This window comes from Corythoichthys intestinalis, chromosome 13 (genome assembly GCF_030265065.1).
Source record: "Corythoichthys intestinalis isolate RoL2023-P3 chromosome 13, ASM3026506v1, whole genome shotgun sequence".
NCBI lineage: Eukaryota > Metazoa > Chordata > Actinopteri > Syngnathiformes > Syngnathidae > Corythoichthys > Corythoichthys intestinalis.
Window position 1 is genome coordinate 2,116,024 of NC_080407.1, and position 22,381 is coordinate 2,138,404.

The 22,381-nt window shown below is 39.2% G+C and overlaps 1 protein-coding gene across 2 annotated transcripts in view; it reads right to left on the reverse strand.

Moving 5' to 3' along the window:
• Nucleotides 1–18,950, reverse strand: part of lmo3 (LIM domain only 3) — a 77,836-nt gene extending 58,886 nt beyond the window's left edge. Inside the window, exons 1-2 of one of the 2 annotated variants that reach the window (XM_057855137.1) lie at nucleotides 17,349–17,610; nucleotides 13,960–14,173 (exon numbers count right to left, since the gene is read on the reverse strand). In XM_057855137.1, coding sequence (XP_057711120.1) covers nucleotides 13,960–14,173; nucleotides 17,349–17,373 — 239 coding nt within the window. In that variant the 5' untranslated portion in view covers nucleotides 17,374–17,610. Of the gene's footprint in view, nucleotides 1–13,959; nucleotides 14,174–17,348; nucleotides 17,611–18,541 lie in introns of those variants that run through there. The other variant, XM_057855138.1, reaches the window with a different exon arrangement.
• Between the last annotated feature and the right edge of the window lie 3,431 nt (nucleotides 18,951–22,381).

Consider the following 22,381-nt stretch of genomic DNA (forward strand, 5'->3'; position numbering starts at 1 on the left):
GGGAGAGAAAATATTGGGGGGGGGGACAATTTGCAAGCATTGCTCAGCACTTGTTCCCTATGCTAATGGCAACACTTATAACATGACTGCAGCACCTCAGCCGGCATCACCCAAAGATATCACTTTCTCAGAGCAGGCCAACCCCGAAGATGACACAAGTGAAAACACAGCTCGGGCTTCCTTAATTTATTTGCAACGCTTGACCCGCGTTACATTGTTCCCTCACGGACATATTTCTCCAACAACGTAATCCCCGACATTTATGAAATGGCACGCAAAGCCATCGAAGATAATAACGTCCATGATAGTGGACTGATAGTTGGACATCCCATGCTACAGAGTGCTACTACCTAACTGTGACAGTCCACTATAATTCATACCTCTCAAGTTGTACGGTCTCGGCGTAATTTGTACAAGTGAGCACAGATTTTTAAATGTGTACGCCGTACGTTACGTTCAAAATCTGTACGTTTTTTGTGCATGACGTTTTTTTCCCACCGTTTGGATTTCGTCACCGTTTTGGCATGAGACGATGTGCACTAATACGTTGTTTGAATGATGCGAGAAAAGTCAGCGACACGGAGAGGGAAGAGTGTTTGTTGTGACGCTGTAGCAAACGTGATGCTAGGCGGCTCCAATATTTTCTGACTGTAGCTGACAGCCTACTATCTATGCCTAGATATCTCATGCATACAGAACAACTTGCGAAATGACAGACTCGGTAACGTTAGTAAACAGCCGCCATTTTAGAGCAGTGAACTTCTTAGAAAGGCTCTGTTGTAGTGAACCTTCCTAGCAACCTTAGTAACTTTTTATATAAAATACTCTTAATTTGGCAAAATCTGGACTTGAGTCTATCTTTAAAGGATGAAACAGTTTTAAATTTTTCACATGTCGAAAGTAGACAGAAGGGAACTAATGCAAAAACGGGATCAATTTTATCAACTTTACCGGTTGATTCACAACATTTAATGACCTCCAAACATAGCAAAGGTTACTATATTCTTGTTTTTTGTTTTTGTTTTTTTTTTTTTTAAATGAAAAGAAAAAAAAAACATGAAAGGTAACACCAGTTACTTTGCCAAGTAACTGTTTTACTACTGTGTGTATATTTCAGTACTGTAATTTCCAGAATATAAGGCGCACCTGTGTATAATGCGCAACCCAAATTTACTTGTAAAATCTAGGGTAAATCAATGTACCCGTTTCTAACGCGCACCCTAATTTTAGCACCAATAAATAGAAGAATACAAGAAAACAGAGCTCGTGTACCAATACAGAAATGTCATTTTACTGACTGGTGAAACACAGCACAAGCATAGCACATTGGTAGTTCAAAACATTACCATAAACTGACAATATTTACGGTAATAATAGGATTTGACAACTTCTCCAAATTACCAGAATCTAGGAGAAAACAAAACAGATGTGACTTTTCTTTTAAAGGCTGCTGTATAACTTGCTCGTTTCATCCTGATGAATAAATGTTTCTTCCATGGATTGATACGGTAAAATGAAAGTGAGAACGTAAGTCGGAAATCCGTAAGACCTCATCGCTGTCGACACGACAGTAACAATAGGAACTATTGTTATTTGGGTTTGAGTTTCCCGAGGGACAGATATAGTTGACGGACACATGAAGTCTGTGTGCTTACATTTGTTATGGTCCGAGTTGCGGAGCTGCAATAAACGTTGACTGAAATGAGTTCAAGAAACTAAATTCTGTGCTTTATGAAGAGTGAAAAAAGCAGAATTTAACACAGACGAAATATGTGTAATATACATATATATATTTCTGTCTCCATCCATGTACCCGTTTATAATGCGCACCATGATTTTACAAGTTGATTTTGGGGAAAAAAAGTGCGCGTTATATTCGGGAAATTACGGTAGTCAGTCACTACACTAGCCAAAGAGCTAAGAGGCATTTTAACAGTCGAAAATGTTTACATTTTAAGTGTATTTCATTTTTTTAAAAGCAAAATAAAGGCAATTAAAAAAATAAAATAAAATAAAAATGCAAAACGCAAACCGAAACCGAACTGAAACCGTGATCCCAAAACTGAGGTTCAAACCGAACCGTGGGCTAACTGAACCGTTGCACCCCTAATACTAAAGTATTAGTTTGTTTAGCCTGAGAGGATTTTTCAACAATTTTGGAATTAGTGTACCAAAAATTAAAAGCAGGGGGGAGGGTTGTGGTGCATCAATAATTGATTTATAATCTAATTGGAGCCCCTGAATCGTAATCGAATCGTTAGGTGCCCAAAGATTCCCACCTCTATTGGCGATCGTGACGATCGTTTTAACGATATCAATCGACCAATATGATGTCTTTTGCGTGCATCTCAACTTGGTTGGCTTTACCTTTCAGGGCTCCCTCCTTCCTCCAACGCTGCCCCCAGAGACCCCTCTGTACGAGGCTAGACATACAAGCAGCGGCCTGAGCGCTACAAGGTGAACTATTCCCCGGCACGTGTTATTATTAATAACTGCCAGAGAGAGGGGTCACCGAAGACAACTCCTTGAAAAAGAACCCCGGGCCAGGCAAGTAGGCCGCAGCTGGGTGTGTTGTAAAACAATACCCCCCGCCCCCCCTTTCCGCTTCCCCCTGAGGAGACGCGCTGCTTAAAGCAAGAATAATGCATAGGGGAGCACGAGCAGAGCCGCGCAGGCTCACTTCTGGGCTGTGAAAAATGAAGATGTCACCACCTGGTGCTTTTAAGCAAACTTTCGCTCGCCTTTTTAGATTTTCTTTGTACTTCTGCATTCTTACTAAACAAGGGGGGACATATTTCATTTTTCCACAAAAGGAAAGAAATTTGCTTCTGTATTTAACTCTTTCAGTGGCAAAGACAGGGTTGTATGTTTGTTCAGTGGTGGATGAAGAACTCACTTTTTTGACTTAAGTACAAGTATTTAAGAAAAAAATTACCCAGGTTAGGAGTGGGAACCTCTTGGTAGCTCACGATTTTGCGATACAAAGCTCACGATAACGATGATCTGACGATATGGCGATACAAGATTATCCGTACATTGGTCAGGAAATCATTCTAGGATTTTCTACAGGCAACTAATAAACAAACAAACAAAAAAGTTTCTGCTGTGAATTGGAATGAATTTACCACTAGTAGACGTCCGATCCATTTGAAGTGGGAGGGTGGCAGCGAATGAACATTCGTTCATTCGCTGCCATCCCTCCCACTTCAAACGGATTGGACGTCTATGGCCGTCAGTGGCAGCCAATACCTGGCAATGAGGTAATTTTGGGCCATTTAAGACTGTTGATTTTCAGTTACTTCCTGTTGATTTTGGGGTATTTTATGGGTAACTTACTGTTTATTTTGAGTTACAGGAAATGACCTGGGAATCTCCCAAATGAATAGGCAGTGACTCAAACTATCGGACCGAATGACTGAATGCTCTGGTTTTGAATGAACCAATGTTCCCAGTCTAAATGGATTGGGCGTCGAGCACCGTCAATGGCAGCCTTAGAATTAACTGAGGCAATATTATGATGGAAGATTTTGGTAGCAACTTAATGGTTCCTTTTTAAATAAAAACACAAAAAAAAACAAAAAACATATGAAGCCTTTTTAAAACGATATCTCGATTCTTGACAGGAGCATATCGATAACCTTTTGGCATAAAAAGTATCATGATATATCACCATTTCGATATTTTGTCACACCCCTAACCATCGTTGTTAATTTTATTTTAAAAAATTTATTAATTACAGTTACAAATTACTTCTCCCAAAAAGTAATTGCGTTAGTAACTCACTCACCTGAATGTAAGAGTAATTAGTTACTTGGCAAAGTAACTAATGATAATTTTCATGTTTTTTTTTTTTTTCCTCAAAAAGTCACACAATGTGAAGTTTAAAGGGCTTTTGGGACAATTGGCCCTAGCCCAATTCTTTACCCTCTACTTAACTAGACACAAGGGTATTGCGATAACTAGATAGTAACCTTTGCTATGTGTGGAAGTCATTTAAAGTTGTGACTCAACCGTTAAAGTTGTTAAAATTGCTCCCGTTATTGCATTAGTTCCCTTCTGTCTACTTTCAACATGTGTAAGTTTTAAAACTGTTTCATCATTTAAAGATAGATTTAAGTCAAGATTTTGCCGATTTAGGAGCATTTTAGATTAAAAAAAAAAAAAAAAAAGTTACTTAGGTTCGCTAGGAAGGATCTCTACATCAGAGCCTTCCTGAGAAGTCAACTGCTTTAAGATGGCGGCTGTTTACTAACGCATGTAGTCCTTAAAACATGTTGCCAATGCAGCCGGGTCTGTCATTTGCATCTAATTCTATAATATGTGATATCTACCGTATCATGTGGGCGTAGTTTGTAGGCTATGGCTACAGTCAGGTATTATTGGAGCCACCTAGCATCGCGGTTGCAACGGCGTCTTCCCCACTCCTGCTCTGCTCTCTCGTCTCCGTGAGTGTTTCTCTCAGACTTTTTTTATTCAACCAACTTAGTAACTCATAGTAACGCACGCCTTTCCCGCCTCAGTAACGGTAACAGCGTTGCCAAGATGAGAAAAGTAATTAATTAGATTACTCATTACTGAAAAAAATAACGCCGTTAGTAACGCTGTTATATTCTCACGGCGTTATTAACAACACTGCCCCTAACCCAAGTACAAAAGTACTTGCTTTAAAATGGACTTTCCAAGTAAACAGTAAAATCATTTTCTCCCAATGCAAACATGGCAGATATATATTAGAGGTGGGAATCTTGGGGCACCTAACGATTCGATTGCAATTATGATTCAGATGCTACGATTCGATTATAAATCGATTATTGATGCCGCCCCCCAGCTATTAGCTGCTTTTAATGTTTCGTGCATTAGTTCCAAAATTGTACAAAAATCCTCTCAGGCTTAAACAAATTACCGTAATTTCCCGAATATAACGTGCACTTTTTTCCCCCAAAATCAACTTGTAAAATCATGGTGCGCATTATAAACGGGTACATGGATACACATATATACACACACACATATATTTATATATATATATATATATATATATATATATGTATATAAAAATAAACCGATTTTTTTTTTTATTGACACGGCCACGTTGTGTTGAAGAAACGTATGCGGCGATCCGTTGCCGACCATTACGGTACGTGACGTCACCATTTTGTTTCGGAAATTTTATAATAAAACTAGGGCTGTCAAAATTATCGCGTTAACGGGCGTTAATTAATTTTTAAAATTAATCACGTTAAAATATTTGACGCAATTAACGCACATGTCCCGCTCAGACAGATTTAAATGTCAGTAGAGTGAAATGCCCACTTGTTTATTGTGTTTTATGGAGTTTTGCCACCCTCTGCTGGTGCTTGGGTGCGACTGATTTTATAGGCTTCAGCACCCATGAGCATTGTGTAAGTAATTATTGACATCAACAATGGCGGGCTACTAGTTTATTTTTTGATTGAAAATTTTACAAATCTTATTAAAACGAAAACATTAAGAGGGGTTTTAATATAAAATTTCTATAACTTGTACTAACAGTTATCTTTTAAGAACTACAAGTCCTTTCTATCCATGGATCGCTTTAACAGAATGCTAATAATGTTAATGCCATCTTGTTGATTTATTGTTATAATAAACAAATACAGTCCTTATGTACCGTATGTTGAATGTATATATCCATCTTGTGTCTTATTTTTCCATTCCAACAATTTATTTTACAGAATACATATATAATTTACAGAAAAATATGGCATATTTTATAGATGGTTTGAATTGCGATTAATTGCAATTAATTACGATTAATTAATTTTAAAGCTGTAATTAACTCGATTAAAAATTTTAATCGTTTGACAGCCCTAATTAAAACCCCTCTTAATGTTTTTGTTTTAATAAAATTTGTAAAATTTTCAATCAAAAAATAAACTAGTAGCCCTCCATTGTTGATGTCAATAATTACACAATGCTCATGGGCGCTTAAGCCCATAAAATCAGTCGCACCCAAGCGCCAGCAGAGGCCGACAAAACTCCAAAAAACACAAGTAACAAGTGGACATTGTGACACTGTGCTGTCATTTTAATCTGTTTGAGCGGGGTATCTGCGTCAAATATTTTAACGTGATTAATTTAAAAAATATTTACCGCCCGTTAACGCGATAACTTTGACAGCCCTAGTTTTTTTTTTTTTTTTTAATTGTGAAAATTATCACTAGTTACTTTGTCAAGTAACTAATTACTTTTACATTCAGGTAACTGAGTTACTAACGCAATTCCTTTTTGGGACAAGTAATTTGTAACTGTAATTAATTACTTTTTAAAGTAAGATTAACAACACTGCTGACAGCCATTGACGTTTAATCTGTTTGAAGTGGGAGGGATGCTGCCACCCTCCCAGTTCAAATGGATTGGACGTCTACTAGTGATAAACTCATTCCAATTCACACAAGAAGCTTGTTTTTCAGTTAATTAGTTGTTTGTAAAATATCTTAGAATGATTTCGTTGTATCGCGCGTCTGAACCATTTAAGAACATTGTAAAAAAAAAAAAAAAAACAACAACGTTAGCATTTTATAGCATTTAAGCTAGCAAACTTTTGCTATGTAAGTTGGCCAATTGTTCTTTTGTTGTACATTGATCCTCAGTTATTTATTTTTTATACCGTTTGAGGTTATTTACATTTGTTATGTTTTTTATCCGATTACTTGATTATTCGAACTACATCGATTAATCGACGACTAAAATAATCGATAGCTGCAGCCCGAAACTGCACGTCCATCGTCGTTAATGGCAGTGAATGTCTCACAAAATTGGTTGTTTAGTCTTTTATATCCACTGTCGGTGAAGAATCTATTGGTTTATTTGAAAACGCGGCCTTTAACACTGATTCAAATGTGTTTGCACTCGGAAAACGACGTTTGTGAGTAATCACACGCCGGGGCGAACGGAATATCCCTTTTCTTATTAAAGCGATGACACATGTTCACGAGCGGGAATGTATCTAAATGAGATTTCCGAGCAGAATAGATGGCTTTGAGACAGGCTAAGCTTTTTTTCTCTTCACTACCTGTCAGTCTGCAGTGATAAAGGTTGACGTGATGTCACAGTCACGCCTGACGCCGACACACAAATGCGTAATAAGCTTGATGGCAGATATAAAAAAGCTATTTTGTACTTTTTTCTGCGTTCACAAGAATACGGTCGATTCTGTAGGAGAGGCGTGAAGAAAAAAAAAAATTACACGACACCATGTCTACATTTGGTTATCGCTCAGCTTTCCCAAAAAAATGAATAAATCCAGTTGTGTTGACTGGTGTGCGCATTTGCTTGCGTTCACAATCTTAGTAAAACCACTGTAGAGGAAAATTGGAAGTTGGGGGGAAAAAAATGAATGAATACATAGATAAATAAATAAAGCCTTCTCCTGGCGCCGTCTTTAAAATGGATGCTCGGAATTTACAGTTTTCCATTAACTGATGCCCAACAGCTTTTTCATGCGGCCGCCCCTTCTGGCCTCGGAGCTGGCGACGGCTCTCGGATTCACGCCGGGCTTCATTTTCAAGCGGAAATGCGTTTCCCGTGCCGCCAAAATAGCGCATCAGCATAAACAAAGTGGTGCTATTACCTGGAATCGCCGCCGAAAAAGCTGCAAAGGGATCATTGATGGATACGTCCTTCTCCATATTCATAGGGAGCAAAGTACAAATCAAGCTCTAGGAGATAATACCTGTAATTTTGTTTGCATTTCCTCGCTGTGCGTCATATTCAATCGCACCGGGGACTGCGGAAGCCTTAAGTATTATTCCCGCTGTTTCTTTCTTTTCATTTTATGGGGATTATTACTTCTCTGCTGGTTTTGGACCCCTGAAGAATTCTATTAACCCTTGTTATGTCAGGCTTAATAACATACCAACCTGCTAAACAGAACAGGAGCACTGGTGTCAGGATAGAAAAATGGACAGAGTCTGAAATCGTGATGTTTTTTTTCCTCCCCTCGCTGACACGGCGAGATAAACACAAGTCCAAAGAATATACAGAAAGAGCTTTTCATGAGAGCGACCGCGCGCGCGCGGTTGCGGGGGTCATGAATCTGTCGCGAGTCCCGATAACGTAAATCATTCAATTTTAAGGCAAGGTTAGGCCGAGTCAATGTAACGTCGCCGCAAGTGATGGAAAGTGGAAAATTGCCGCGTTCTCGTAATATCCCGGCCATTGATTGCCGGACTTTTTGAGGGGAGTGCTGCCGTTTGCTGGATTTGCCACTCATTAGCCGGCAGCGTGTTGGGGAGATGTCGCGGCAAACACCGAATCAATTCAGTCACCTTGAAGATGAAAGAATAAGATGACGGAATTGGCCACATACCTCGGGAAAGTACACACAATGTGTTGCTTTTCAGCACTAGTGATTTCCAGTTGGCCCTTTGCCATGTGGGGAATTTATGGAAAATATTTGGAACAGGCTGAAAGCAAAATGCTTAACTTGTTGGCTGCCACTGATAGACGTCCATTCCACGTTGACTGGTAGAGATGCTTGCTTGGAGACAATTTTGCTCACACAAAATGCCCAGTAGATGGCACCAATTTATATGAGTTCCGCCCAGAGAAGTATTTTCTACTTTTATTTGGTTGAACTGCGTACACAATCATATATAAGGCCTGCACAATTTATCATTTTAACATTGCCATCGCAATGTGCACATGCGCAATCGTCACATTGTAGGATGTGCAACTGTTTCTTTTTTTTAACATGTAAACTTTTGTTTTACTTACTAAAAGAAGCAAGTGTGCAGATCCTGGATCCCTTTTATATACAGAAAGTGTTAGGTTTTGTGTTTGTTTTCTCCTAGTGTGACTTGTCCCTGTGATTGCCCATTGATTTCACCTGATGTGCCTTCTCCTAGTCTATCCTCCTGTGCTCACCTGTTCCTTGTTGTCTCGTTACCCCTTGTCTGCGCGTGTGTATATAAGCTCCCATTTTCTTTTCACTCCTTGTTGCGTCATTGTCAAAGTCTGTCTACGTCCATGTCCACAGTCTGGTCAGCAGTCTCGCGTTTCTCCAAGCCCTCGTGTTCGCCTCAGTAAGTTTTTAATACCCACCCTTTTGTTAGTGACCCGAGTTTAGTTTGCTGTGTTTTTTGGGATCTCCACATTATTTGTTGATACTTTGTTTTTTTGCGTGCCTTAATTAAATCATTTTGCACCGTCTACCTGCCCTGCCCGCGTTTTCCCTGACAGAAAGCCTGGATTAAACAGCATTATATAAGTTACGAATATCCCCGATTCGATCACACCATTTTTCAGAGGATCGGAATCGGGTGAAAAGGATCGGGTTTTTAATTCACAAAATATATTCATGTTTCTCTTAAGCTTCGATAGCTCTACGGTGAAAGGCACAAATGCGTTAATTGCAGAGCTGGAACGAATACTCGAGCAACTCGAGTAACTCGAGTTAAAAAACTGATCCGAGTAATTTTATTCACCTCGAGGAATCGTTTCATTTTGCCAGCTCTAAGCATCACGTTTTGCCCGGAGTACTTTCAATGCGGGACAACGCGCTGACGTCACATGCGTAGAGGAAGAACCAATAAAAAAAAAAAAAACCTTACTGCAGCCGACAGCCGCTACAAGCCACGCCGACGTTGCTAAAAACTACGCCCGCATGATGCTACAGTGGTAGCAGGTAGCTAAGTTCTGATGCGTCTCATAGATATCATATGTAAGTAGAACTAGATGCGAAATGACAGACAGGGCGGCGTCAGTAAACAGCCGCTATCTTAAAGCAGTAGACTACATAGCGCTAATAAATAAGATTAACGTTACTGTCACTAGCTTACGTAACTTAGCCCTGCGGAGGGCTAGTTTTCTATCAATTATGACCACTGTCGATGCGTGGCTAACATGTCTTACATACAGGCTTTATTTAATCTGTGAAAACATAGCGCTGTAGAGTGATGAGGGTGTAAAATAAAAAATAATGCTCACTGACAATTTTAGCTCAGTAGTCAGTGCTGGATAAAACACCAAGAAGCACTGGTCCCTAATATGCTCCAATACAGCAGGTATCATACGTACATTTATTTTGAACACTGCAAAAACTCAAAATCCTATCAAGACTTACAGTTTAGACCAACTTAAAACTTAACTAGAACTTAAAAATAGCTTGACACAAACGGAAATTTTATTCAAACACATGGGAAAAACACCTAACTTTTAAGTGATGTTTGATATCAAGCGTAATGACATTTTTCGGTAAGAAATATATATATATTTTTTTATAAGATCTAGAAGTTTTTTAAGTAAAAGCAGTGAATTAGTCTTATTATTATTATTATTTTTTTTAGTCTTTTCTAGTCTGTTGGCTGTTTTCAACAATGTGCATCAAAAATAAAGAGATTGATTGACAGAAAATGGTTCAATATTTGATGAAATGTCTTGTTTTCAAATGTATATTAATAATTGCTCTTTACCTAAAAAAAATGTTTTATCCGATTACTCGATTAATCGATAGAATTTTCAGTCGATTACTGGATTACTTAAATATTCGATAGCTGCAGCCCTAGTTAATTGTCATTAATCTTGCAGCCCAGTCGGTTCATACTGCAAGTCTTATCAAATACATATGTCTATACTGGAGTGCCACATCTAATTTTGTTGTTCACAAAGTTCTGTTGTTGACAATGACAATAACGACCTATTCTATTCTATTCTATTCTATTCTATTCTATTCTATTCTATTCTATTCTATTCTAATGCACACATCCAATTTTTTTTGTGTTTTTCTGACTCAGGCATTAACTTGATGGTCTGACTGGTACAAGTCGCATAAAAATGGACCATTTCAAATCTGATCTGGGTCACTTTCGGATGTGGTTTAAATCCGATCTGGGACACATTTTTCCAGAATGTGGCGGCGGTCTGAACTGTCAAGTCTCCCAAATCGGAATTCATGCAGCAACTACATCAGCAAAGAGCAAAAGCGGCACGCAAGACGGCAGCGTTGTAGCTGTTCATTAGCGTTAGCGACTAGCTTTTACTATGCAGGAGACGGGCTTGAACACAGTCATAAAAAAATACAGTGAAGAAAAGGATAAGCATGATAATGCTCGGTTTCTTAATGTGCGCCAAATGAGGAATATTTTAGTATTGCTTACATGGCCAAATTGGGGCAAATTGACTGTCATGCACGCACAGTGCGTAGTTTTTTTGTTTTGATGCTTCTGCGCATGGGGGTCAGTTTCCTCAGCGCGTGTCGGACTGCAAATTAGTGCGCATGCGCAATACTTGCTCAATGGACAAATGCAGTCTGAACAAGCAAGCCAAAAGAAAAAAAAAAAAAAAAGTATGACAAAAAAATCTGAATTGTGTATTCAGAAACTAGCCTAATTGTGCTGTGCCAACTTATTCATTGCGTAAGTGAGAGGCTGTTCTCGGCAGCGTGAGCGTCAAAGTGTCAGTGGACTTACTCATATGAATTATATGAATGTTAAGGAGAGTAAGTAAAAGTACGGCATTAAAGATGATGCAATGAAAAATGTGGGTGCGCCTACATTTTGTGCTGGTGCACCTTAAAAAAAAAAGTTAGGTACAACCTATGTATGCAAAAAGTAAGTGTATAGCCTTGGCAATATACTGTATATATGGTGGAAAACACAGACAAGGCTGAAAAAGCAGATTCTGCTCTTGCACCCCTCTTTAAAATAAACTGCTGTATTTTAAGCCAAAAGAACTGTTGGGTTTGATAGAACAATATGTCTATATGCTGCAATAGCAGATTCATGGCGCATTAAGCCCCCGAACTATTTTTAATTTGTCCGTCTTACCCTGGAAACCCCCGTTTAAAGACGTCGCGAAACCGCTTGTTTCAACCCAGCCATAAAAAGAAGCTCAGTAATTGTATTTGTTATTCAAAATGTCTGTCATTTTTAGCTTTGAATCATTAATTGATGTCTAATATTTAGTAGTTTAAAAAAAAAAAAAAAAACGACTAAAATATTACTCACTCGCGTATTTTAAACTTTTAAACAAATAACGTTAGAATGAAATTTTTTTAAAAAATGGTGTCTGTAAAAAAAGTCACGGATATCTACCTCATAACTATCGCTTATTGTATTTTTTTTGTTACTGTCGCATTTTGCCCGATATGTTAGATGATAAATAATTGATCCACACAAAGAAAAAAAAAAATGTTGAAAAGGGTAAATATATGAAAAAGAAAATCCCAACCACTCCTTGATGTCTGTGATTTCTGCATCGCGACCCTTGTTATATTACCACGTTTTACCCATAAAATCCCCCCAAAATCCGGCTGTGACCATTCACAGCTGTGTCTTGAAACTCTGATACATGCTACATGGAGTTTTGGGATCGAAAAAAGTTAAGTACGCGATAGTATCTCGTTAAAATCATGGCGTCTTTAATTATGCTCTTGCGTGCTCTCACCTCCAGTTAGGAATTTGCTGTTTAAAAAAAAAAAAAAAGTTGTTTTCAAAATGCCCTCCTGTTCAAAATTTGTCTTCCCCCTGAAAATTGAGATTTTAAGCTTCCCAATGATGTATCACACATGCATATAGGACAATTATGAGATTAGGCCAGATTGGGGGTCTAAGAGCAGAACTTCAAATCACCTGAGTGTTTTCCGCTATATCACAATGTTCATTTTTTTCTAATATCGCAATGATCATTTTTTCCAATATCGTTCAAGGCCTATCATATATGTAATCATGCAGTTGCTTAAGTTAAATATTAGAGATGTCCCGATCGAGATGCATCCCGATCGATCGGGTCCGATCACGTCATTTTCAAAGTATCGGAATCGGCAAAAAAATATCGGCCATGCCTTTTTTTAATATATCTATATTTTTTTAATTAAATCGTTTTCCAATTGTATTTAACGTTACAAACATAATATGTTACACTCATCCAGAGTCTTTAGTTTTGGCTTAAGGTAGGGTTTATCAAATTTATCCCGATAACGGCGGTAACAATTAAAAAAAAAAAAAACGTTATACACGTTATAACATTTAATGCAATGAATGCATGCGCTGCATGACCCACCCACGCATTGTCGCGCTCCATTTGTAATGGCGCTGTCTTACCTATATAGAGAGATAAAAGGCAGCGTAAAATAAGAATGAGTTTTGGCAGCCTTTGGAGCCTTTTTTTAATTGGCCAAAGCCTCACAATCCCTCTCCCTATGATTAGAAATATCATGGGAAGCAATGTGGGGAAGCAAGGTAGCAATTGATCTTTTTCTTAACACCTTATGTTATTTCCCAATGCAGAGAAGATATATCAATTGGTAGCACTACGCACAGTCATGTTTCCACTTCCCATCATGCATTTGGGCGTGGCTACAGTATCATTTACTGAAAGCTCAACAAATACACTAGATGGCAATATTTAGTCACAATATACAAAGTCACAAGTCTTTCTATCCGTGGATCCCTCTCACAGAAAGAACTTTATTAATGTAAATGCCATCTTGAGGATTTATTGTCATAATAAACAAATACAGTACTTATGTATGACTGTATGTTGAATATATATATATTAGTCCGAGTTTTATTCATTTTTTTCTTAATGCATTGCCAAAATGTATATGATCTGGAAAAATTATCGGGAATGATTGGAATTGAATCGGGAGAAAGAAAAAAAAAAAAAGCAATCGGATCGGGAAATATCGGGATCGGCAGATACTCAAACTAAAACGATCGGGATCGGATCGGGCGCAAAAAAACGTGATCGGAACAACCCAATTAAATATTTTTTTCGGAATAAAATCTCCATCACGTGTTTTAATGTAGGTACTTGTTGTAAAGTTTCAAAAACTACTCGTCTCTATAAAAGTAGATAAAAATGCAATTCTGTTCCATTTGCATGTAACCTCGCTTCTAAAAATGTCAATTTGAATGACAAAAAAACACCCTTAAACATCACGTCGAGTGTTTAACGCTCTGGAAAAACATCTCTTACCGTAGGTAGTCTCTCCGACAAAGGATGAGGTTGGCTTTGGTGTAGAGCGTTGAGCCCACCTCGCCCAGCCTGCAGTCGCAGCAGGCACACTTGAGGCAGTCTTCGTGCCAGTACTTATCGAGGGCCTTCAGTAGGTAGCGGTCCTTGATCTTCCGGTTGCAGCCGGCACAGCCTTTTGGCTTCGTGTCCGGCTGGACGGAAAGCATTTGTATACCTGTAACGAGTTGAGAAACAAAAACAAATCAAGACACCAGAAAAAGCTACCGATGACTGCAATTATGATGAATAGATGTCCAATCCATTTTGACAGGGAGTGTCAGATGCGGCCATTCAAAAACAAAAGAAAACAAGAAATCATTTTGACTCAGCAGTCAAAATACACTACAAATATATGGCGGAAAACACTCAGGTGACTTGAAGTTCCGCTCTGAGACCCCCAATTTAGCCAACTTTAAAAATTGTCCGATATGCACGTGTGATACATCATTGGATAGCTTAAAATCTCAATTTTCTGGGGGAAGAAAATTTTGAACAGGAGGGCATTTTTTTTTTTTTTTTAAATGTTTTTTAAACAGCAAAACCCTATCTGAAAGTGAGAGCACACAAGAACAGAATTACAGACGCCATGACTTTAACGAGATATTATCACGCATTTACTTTGTTTCGATCCAAAAACTCCATGTAGCATGTATCACTGAGTGTCAAGACACAGCTGTGAATGGCCACAGCTGGATTTTTGGGGGGTTTTATGGGTGAAACATGGTAATATAACAAGGGTCACGATGCAGAAATCACAAACATCAAGGAGTGGTCGAGATGCTCTTTTTCACATATTTACTTTTTTTTGTCTGGATTGATTATTTATCATCTAACATATCGGGGAAAAGTCGACAGTAACAAAAAAAATACAATTAAGCAATAGTTATGAGGTAGATATCCGTGACTTTTTTACAGACGCCATTTATTTTCATTGTGACATAATTTGTTTAAAAGTTTCAAATATGTGAGTGAATAATTTTTTTAAGTCGTTTTTTTTAAAAATGAAATATGAGACATCATTTAATGATTCGAAGCTAAAAACGAAAGACATTTTGAATGATAAACATAATTAATTACCTTCGTTTTATGACTGGGTTGAAGCAAAAGCGGTTGCGCGACGTCTGTAAACGGGGGTTTTCAGGGTAAAACAGACAAATTAAAAATAGTTCGGGGCTTCATGCGCCATGAATCTGCTATGGCAGCATATAGATATATTGTTCTATCAAACACAACAGTTGTTTTAGCTTAAAATACAGCCGTTTCTTTTAAAGAGGAGTGCAAGAGCAGAAACTGCTTTTTCAGTCTTGTCAGTGTTTTCCGCCATATAAATGTGACGCAGAGTGTTTTGTTTTAAAACATCAAACTCTCTCTTGAAGTTTCCAAATGTGTTTTTCTTGCCTGATAAAGGGCACGGGAATACAATCACTGCATGACAGAGACAGAAAAACATCAACACCACGCTGTTTTGAAGCACTTTAAGCATAACACGTCCCCGCTAAATAACAAAAAACACACCGATATGAAAAGATGTGAAAATTGGAGTGCGTGTCATCTTTCTAAATGTCAAAATAACAAACAGACAGAAAGTGAAACGCTTGAAATGTAAAGCACACTTCCTGCTTGCGTGTGAGGTGAGATTGCGGAAAAAGTGATGAGGCTGCTAAAAAGAAATGTTAAAGAGATATTTATCTAGGGGATGGCGTTCATAAATCCTGCTCTGCATCATCACTTAGAGGACATCGTGACAGAAAGAACTTTTTAGTGCTGAAAGGTAGACTATTTTACAAAAGTTTTTTTTTTTTTTTTAAAGGAAGTGTGGCTGAACGGGGTGGGTCAAAACAGCCACAAAAACAGCACTTTTTGGTTACTATTTTTCTTTTTACCCTTTTTCAATGTGTTGACCTGCTCTGTATTTAAAGGGGCGTGGCTACAGACGAGAAGCTTTGCAGCCCGTCCGCATTGTTTGGCCTGAGCTGACTGGGGTGAGCCTTTGTTGCTCTACTGTGGGACTTGAAGAAGAGGTGGGGTGGGGGCACCGGGCTGGAATTAGTATTCTCCCACAATTCCCTAAGGAGAGGCGTACCCCCTTTACCCCTTTGTCCGCTATTCACCACACACATGCACTATTCCTCACTTTAGTTGGAAATCGGTTGTCCTTTTCCCTTCAACTTTACTCGTTCATTTTCAATATAATTTCTTGATTGCAAGCTGTTTATGTGTGGTTAAATTGCTCATTTCTTCACCAAACCAAGAAGTGTTTGGGTGTACTTCACTGTCTTAAACTCATTACTTTCATCCTGTTTCAAAGTTGTTCATTTTTTGCCCTGCAGAACCATCCATCCATCCAAGTTCAATCCAAAACACGCACCTTGTGTGTTCAATTTGACAGTTTTCACTATGACTTGCAGTCTATTACAATTTCTGCATGCATTTCAGGACAGTTTAATGTGATTCCATTATTGTGATTCCAGTGTGAGACCCCCTTACTATTTCTGGAATTCTTGCTCTCAGTCACACTGTTTTGAACATAATTAAGGTGGTATACAAACCACATTCTTCTCGTCCAATAACCTCACAGAAGATAGTCATCCTCTTCAGTTCCTGTATGCACTTTTTCGAATGTTTTAGCCTTCAACATGCACAAGTTTGCCAGTACATGAATATGAGACTTCTGTTTTTCAAAGGCAGTATAGCGGCGCGCCGAAGAGCTCAGCTCATTTGTTCCAGCGAGTTGCGGCTGTTGATTTGTTAATTGGCTGGATTTAGAGAGCGCGCGGGCTGCTCGCCCCTGGTTCCTCTCCGCCGCTCCTGTTCATCTGCACTGATCCGTCCTGCAGCCTCGTTAACACTACAAAGTCCCCGCTGCTCATTACCAAACCCATAACAGGGGGGGAAAAGGGGGAGCCGGTTCAGAATCCCCTTGCAATCAAGGCGAAGGAGAAGCACGGTAGGAATTCGGCCACTTGGCTCTTCCGATTGCCGGGGAAATGAGGGTAGGGGGAGGTTGAACAAAAGCGTCATTTTCCTATAAAGTAAGGAGGGGGAATCACAGCTGCTCGCAGCCTTAATGGTATCTATTTTATTTGCCTGTATTCTCCGTATCTTGGGACTGCGCGTCCCCGCGATCGCAAGCATCGCTCCCGGATGAAGGACGTCGGACGAAACGACCCCATCAGCACCAGCAGCACCTAAACCTCCCACTATTTGCTGACATTTCACCCGATCACTTTAATTACCGTTGCCATGGCAGCAGAGTGCAGCCGTAACGAATTCGATATGGCGTTAACGCCTCACAAGGGAAATTATTAGGAGAAATCAGACAAACAAACCACAAAATAAAGCCTTCTTACCGAAACTTTTCTCCCTTTTCTGCATTTGTTGAGCCGCTTCAGCAGCATGCAACCCGGTCCGGTCGAGCAGCTGGCTTTGTTTTACATACACACGCGCGCACACACAGATGAAGGGGGGCAATCCAGCCGATGAGAGGGTGGGAGGAAAAAAAAACCACCAAAAAAGAGGTTCCGATCAGCAGAACGTGGGAATGAAGCAAAGGTCGTCGAACGTGCTGTTTGCGCGCAGGTTTTTGCCACCAGTGTGTGGAGCTGTGTGTGTGAGAGACAGAGAGAGGGAGGAGAGAGAGAGGTGGAGTGAGAGAGAGAGTGAGAGAGAGCGAGAGCCGAGTGACAGCACGACAAAGAAGAGCTTCTCCTTCACGGCGCAGTCACTAATCTTACATGGCCAAGGAGCATTTTGCGTGCGCAAAAGAGCGACAAGAAGATGATTCCACGAAAAACACGCCACTTTTTTGTGCGTATGAAGATCAGAACCAGGCTACAGGTGCTCGCAGAAGTTAGGAGGGGAAAAAATGCACCCTCCCAATAAACGCTTGATTGATCGTCCTGACAACTTCAAGAGGCTCTAAAATATGTCACCAAATGTTGTTTGATTAAACGCACTGTACGAGTCGCTTGTGTTATAATGTCCAAAACTTGCACACTTTCAATTGAATCGCCACTCAAACTACAACGAATAACTTTACATATATTCCACGTCTAAGTTATTGTCTTGAAAATTCTGGCACTCGGATTTGAGGCTCAAAACGATAATGAGATGGGTCATAAAACGCTCTCCGCGCGCCATTATGAGTGATGAGATGCATTAAAGCTGACAGGGGTATTACCTGGCCGTAATTAGGTTTTGTCATGGATTGAATTATTTCAAGGCGGCCTATCTTGGTAATCATGCAATTTGCCGCCGCTGCCACCCTCTCTCTCCCCGCGGGTGCCCTCCCACCCACCCGCCTTTCACTCAAATGATTCGCGAGGATGGATGAGGGAAGTATTTTCCATTTTTTACTTTGCGCGCATTTTACGCACGGACAAAAAAAAAGGAGCTCAATTCACTTGTGGTGTCCTAAAACTCTCAAGAACGGAGAATGGATGAAAGACCAAGACTGAAAAGACTCCACGTTTTTGTCCGTCAGGATGCGCGCCCGCGCGCGCATTTTACGCACAGCGAAAATCGGGGGAGTAAACTCACAAACCTTGAAGATCGGCCGCGGCTGTCCAAAATCCAACTTTGTCACTTCCAACCGGCACAGGGGGGCATAAGTTCTCCGTAAGTCCTTTTTCTTCTCGCGGTCCTCGCGGTCTTCTCTCCTCACCGTCTGCTTTCTCTCCAAGTGGAGCCGGCGCTCTCCTATTTAAGCCCCTCCGCCAGGTCCCCAGTCAGCAACACACTCCAGCTCATCCAAGAAGCTGACAAGCACCGTTAGGGAAGGCAGCGCATGTTGCTCTAATGGACCTCATTAAGCTCTACTTACAGATGTTCTCTTAACATAATTGATCTGCAGCGAGTTGAGAGGACGGCAACCCTATTCCCCAGCCCCCAATTATGGCCCGGTAATTAGATCCCCAACCTCCAGTTCTCCACATTCACCCTCCTTACATTCCGAAATATCAAAGTATCTCTTTCTCTCAAAGCGCAGCCGCCCCCCCTCCAACCCAGCATCACCCAAACCCCCTCCCACCTTCACCAGCTCACCTCCAATGTCTCCTCCCACCCACCCACAAGACTTTACTATTGACAGTCAGATGTGCTAACCTTTTGTAGTGAAGTCACACTTACTCCAGCTGACAGTGCTCACTCACTCCCCCCTATATTCCCCCTTGTCTCCCTGCCCGTTGGGAGTCAGTGTGAGTGACACAGGAAGTTTAGGAAAAAAAAAAACTTTTCATAAAGGGTTGTAATGATAATATCTGTCAAGGGAGCCCCCCCCCCCCTCCCTATAATGTCTTTTATCTTAAATAATTCCTCTGATGGCAACTTTGAAAGGAGAGACTGGGTGCCGCACTGAAGAGTAGAATAGTGATCGTGCAGCTTTTTTGTAATGCCAATCAGTGCCACTCCTAACATCCGGCTAATTAGCCGCTGTGCTAAAACAAGAAATCACGAGGGAGATGCTAATGTCATACATTTGCACTTTCGAAAAAACGAGGGCACTTACCATGACGACGAGGGCTGCAGCTATCAAATATTTTAGTAATCGAGTATTCGACTGAAAATTCTATTGATTAATCGAGTCATTGGATAAGATATATATATATATATATATATATATATATATATATTTTAGGTAAGTAGTAATTATAAATATACATGAGAAAAAAAGACATTTCATCGAATATTGAACCATTTTCAGTCAATCAATGTCTTTATTTTCGATGTACACTGTTGAAAACAGCCAACAGACTAAAAAAAAAAAAAAAAAAAAAAAAAAACTTTTTTACGGTTTTCACTCAAAAACTTCTAGATCTTAAAAAAAAAATAAAAAAAATCTTATTTCTTACTTAAACGTTTGATAACACACTAGGGCTGCAGCTATCGATTATTTTAGTAGTGGATTAATCGATGAACTAGTTAGTTCGAATAATCGAGTAATCGGGTAAACATGAAAAAATTAAAATACCTGAGCTGGGCATCAAACGGTATTATAAAAGAAAAAAAAAAAGTATATTAAATATTACATATGTACAACAAAATAACAATTGGCTAACTTACATAGCGAATGCTCACTAACTTAAATGCTATAAAATCCTTTTTTTTAAATTTTATTTTTTAAACAATGCTCTTAACAAATGGTTCCAACGCATATTCCCACAGAAAACAGCTAAATATACAAGCAAAAACCTAGCTTATGTTGGTCTAAACAGGGAGCAGCTGGATTTGGCCATGTAAAATGAGGCAGACTAGAGGGCAGTGTATCCACCCAAATCATTAAAACTAAATGCAAACACTTTCAAAAACAAACCATTACAACGCCACTTTAATGAAACGAATACTCAAAGCAGCAAAATTTAATTCAAATCTTTTTTTCTAATCGAATACTCGAGTTAATCGATTAATCGTCGCAGCACTTATGACGACGGTTGGAGAGCAATTTAGTGATGAATGGGAAAAGAGTGTTGTCGCACATACCAAAAATGGCCACTGTTCAACATTATTAGAAGTTAAATTAAGACCGCTCAAGACAGAATAAATGTTTTATTGAGACTGCAATCACATGTTGACTTGACTGAAAGATTGAACCATTGACTTCATAACCTATTGACATGACACGGGAAACCGAGAGCAGCTGCATAAAAATTTTAAAAAGTCGTTCCCTTATAAAATCCCGCTAAATTATTTTCTATATAAGTATAAAACAACTTAAAATGGCTATAAAAGTCTCAGATTTTACACTAGATGCACAAAAATCACCAAATGCAGAGATAATCACCTATATTTTCAGGATCAATAGCTATTTTTAACATATATAAGTTTTTGACCAAAATAGCAACTAATTTTTTTTTTAAATTACTGCAAGGTTTCAACAGCTAATAAATCATTCAATTTAACATCAGAAACTTAACACATGAGGAAAACATGCAGAATCAATGATAAATAATATGTAAATAGATTCTATATACAAAGACAACTTATTTTAGAATAGAATATCCCTTTATTATCATTATACGCTGTATACTGTTAGCCAGTGAGGCTAGCAGCTGCCTGGCGTAAACAGAGCTTTTCCTGCAAAAATTATTGTGAATAAATGCTTAAATCCCAGTATTCTTCATAGATATAGACGTAAAACAGTCTCAATTCTTGTTTAAAAGCAAAGAAACCATACGGTTACCGTGTATTTTACGTATATTGATGAAGTACCATGCTACTATGTTAGCGAATGAGGCTAGCGGTTGCCTGGCGTAAAAGGAGCTTTTCCAGCAAAAATTCTTGTGAATAAATGCTTAAATCCCTGAATTCTTCATAGACATGGACGTAAAACAGTCTCGATTCTTGGTCAAAAGCAAAGAAACCGTACGGTTAGCATTTATTTTATGTATATTGACAAAGTACCATGGTACTATGTTAGCGAATGAGGCTAGCGGCTGCCTGATGTAAACAGAGCTTTTCTGGCAAACATTCTTGTGAATAATTCTTGATAGATATGGACGTAAAACAGTCTCGATTCTTGGTTAAAAGCAAAGAAACCGTACGGTTAGCGTTTATTTTACGTATATTGATGAAGTAGCACGCTACTATGTTAGCGAATGAGGCTAGCAGCCGCGTGATGTAAAAGGAGCTTTTCTGGCAAGAATTCTTGTGAATAAATGCTTTAAATCCCCGAATTCTTCGTAGATACGGACGTAAAACAGTCTCGATTCTTGGTTAAATGCAAATGAACCGTACAGTTAGTGTTTATTTTATGTATATTGATGAAGTAGCATGCTACTATGTTAGCGAATGAGGCTAGCGGCCGCGTGATGTAAAAGGAGCTTTTCTGGCAAAAATTCTTGTGAATAATTCTTGATAGATATGGACGTAAAACTGTCTCGATTTTTGGTTAAAAGCAAAGAAACCGTACAGGTAGTGTTTATTTTACGTATATTGACGAAGTACCATGCTACTATGTTAGCGAATGAGGCTAGCGGCTGCGTGATGTAAAAGGAGCTTTTCTGGCAAAAATTCTTGTGAATAAATGCTTGAATCCCTGACTTCATTATAGATATTGACATAAAACAGTCCCGATTATTGGTTAAAAGCAAAAGAAAAAATGTGCAGGTAGCAATTATTTCGCGTAAATATTGCCAACTATGAGACTAGTCAGTTACGAAAATTAGCCGCCTCCACGTGTAAAGAAGAAAATTCCTGTGAATAAATGCTACAATCACGCATGCATGGTATCAGGGCCGGCCCAGCCTATATGCAGACTATGCAGCTGCTTAGGGCCCCTGACCCCTAGGGGGCCCCCAATCTGGCATTTGTTTAATTTATATTCTATTTTGTTTACTACAGTTTGCTTTATTTGACTTTTGTGAGTTTTGATACTTGATTACAAGCT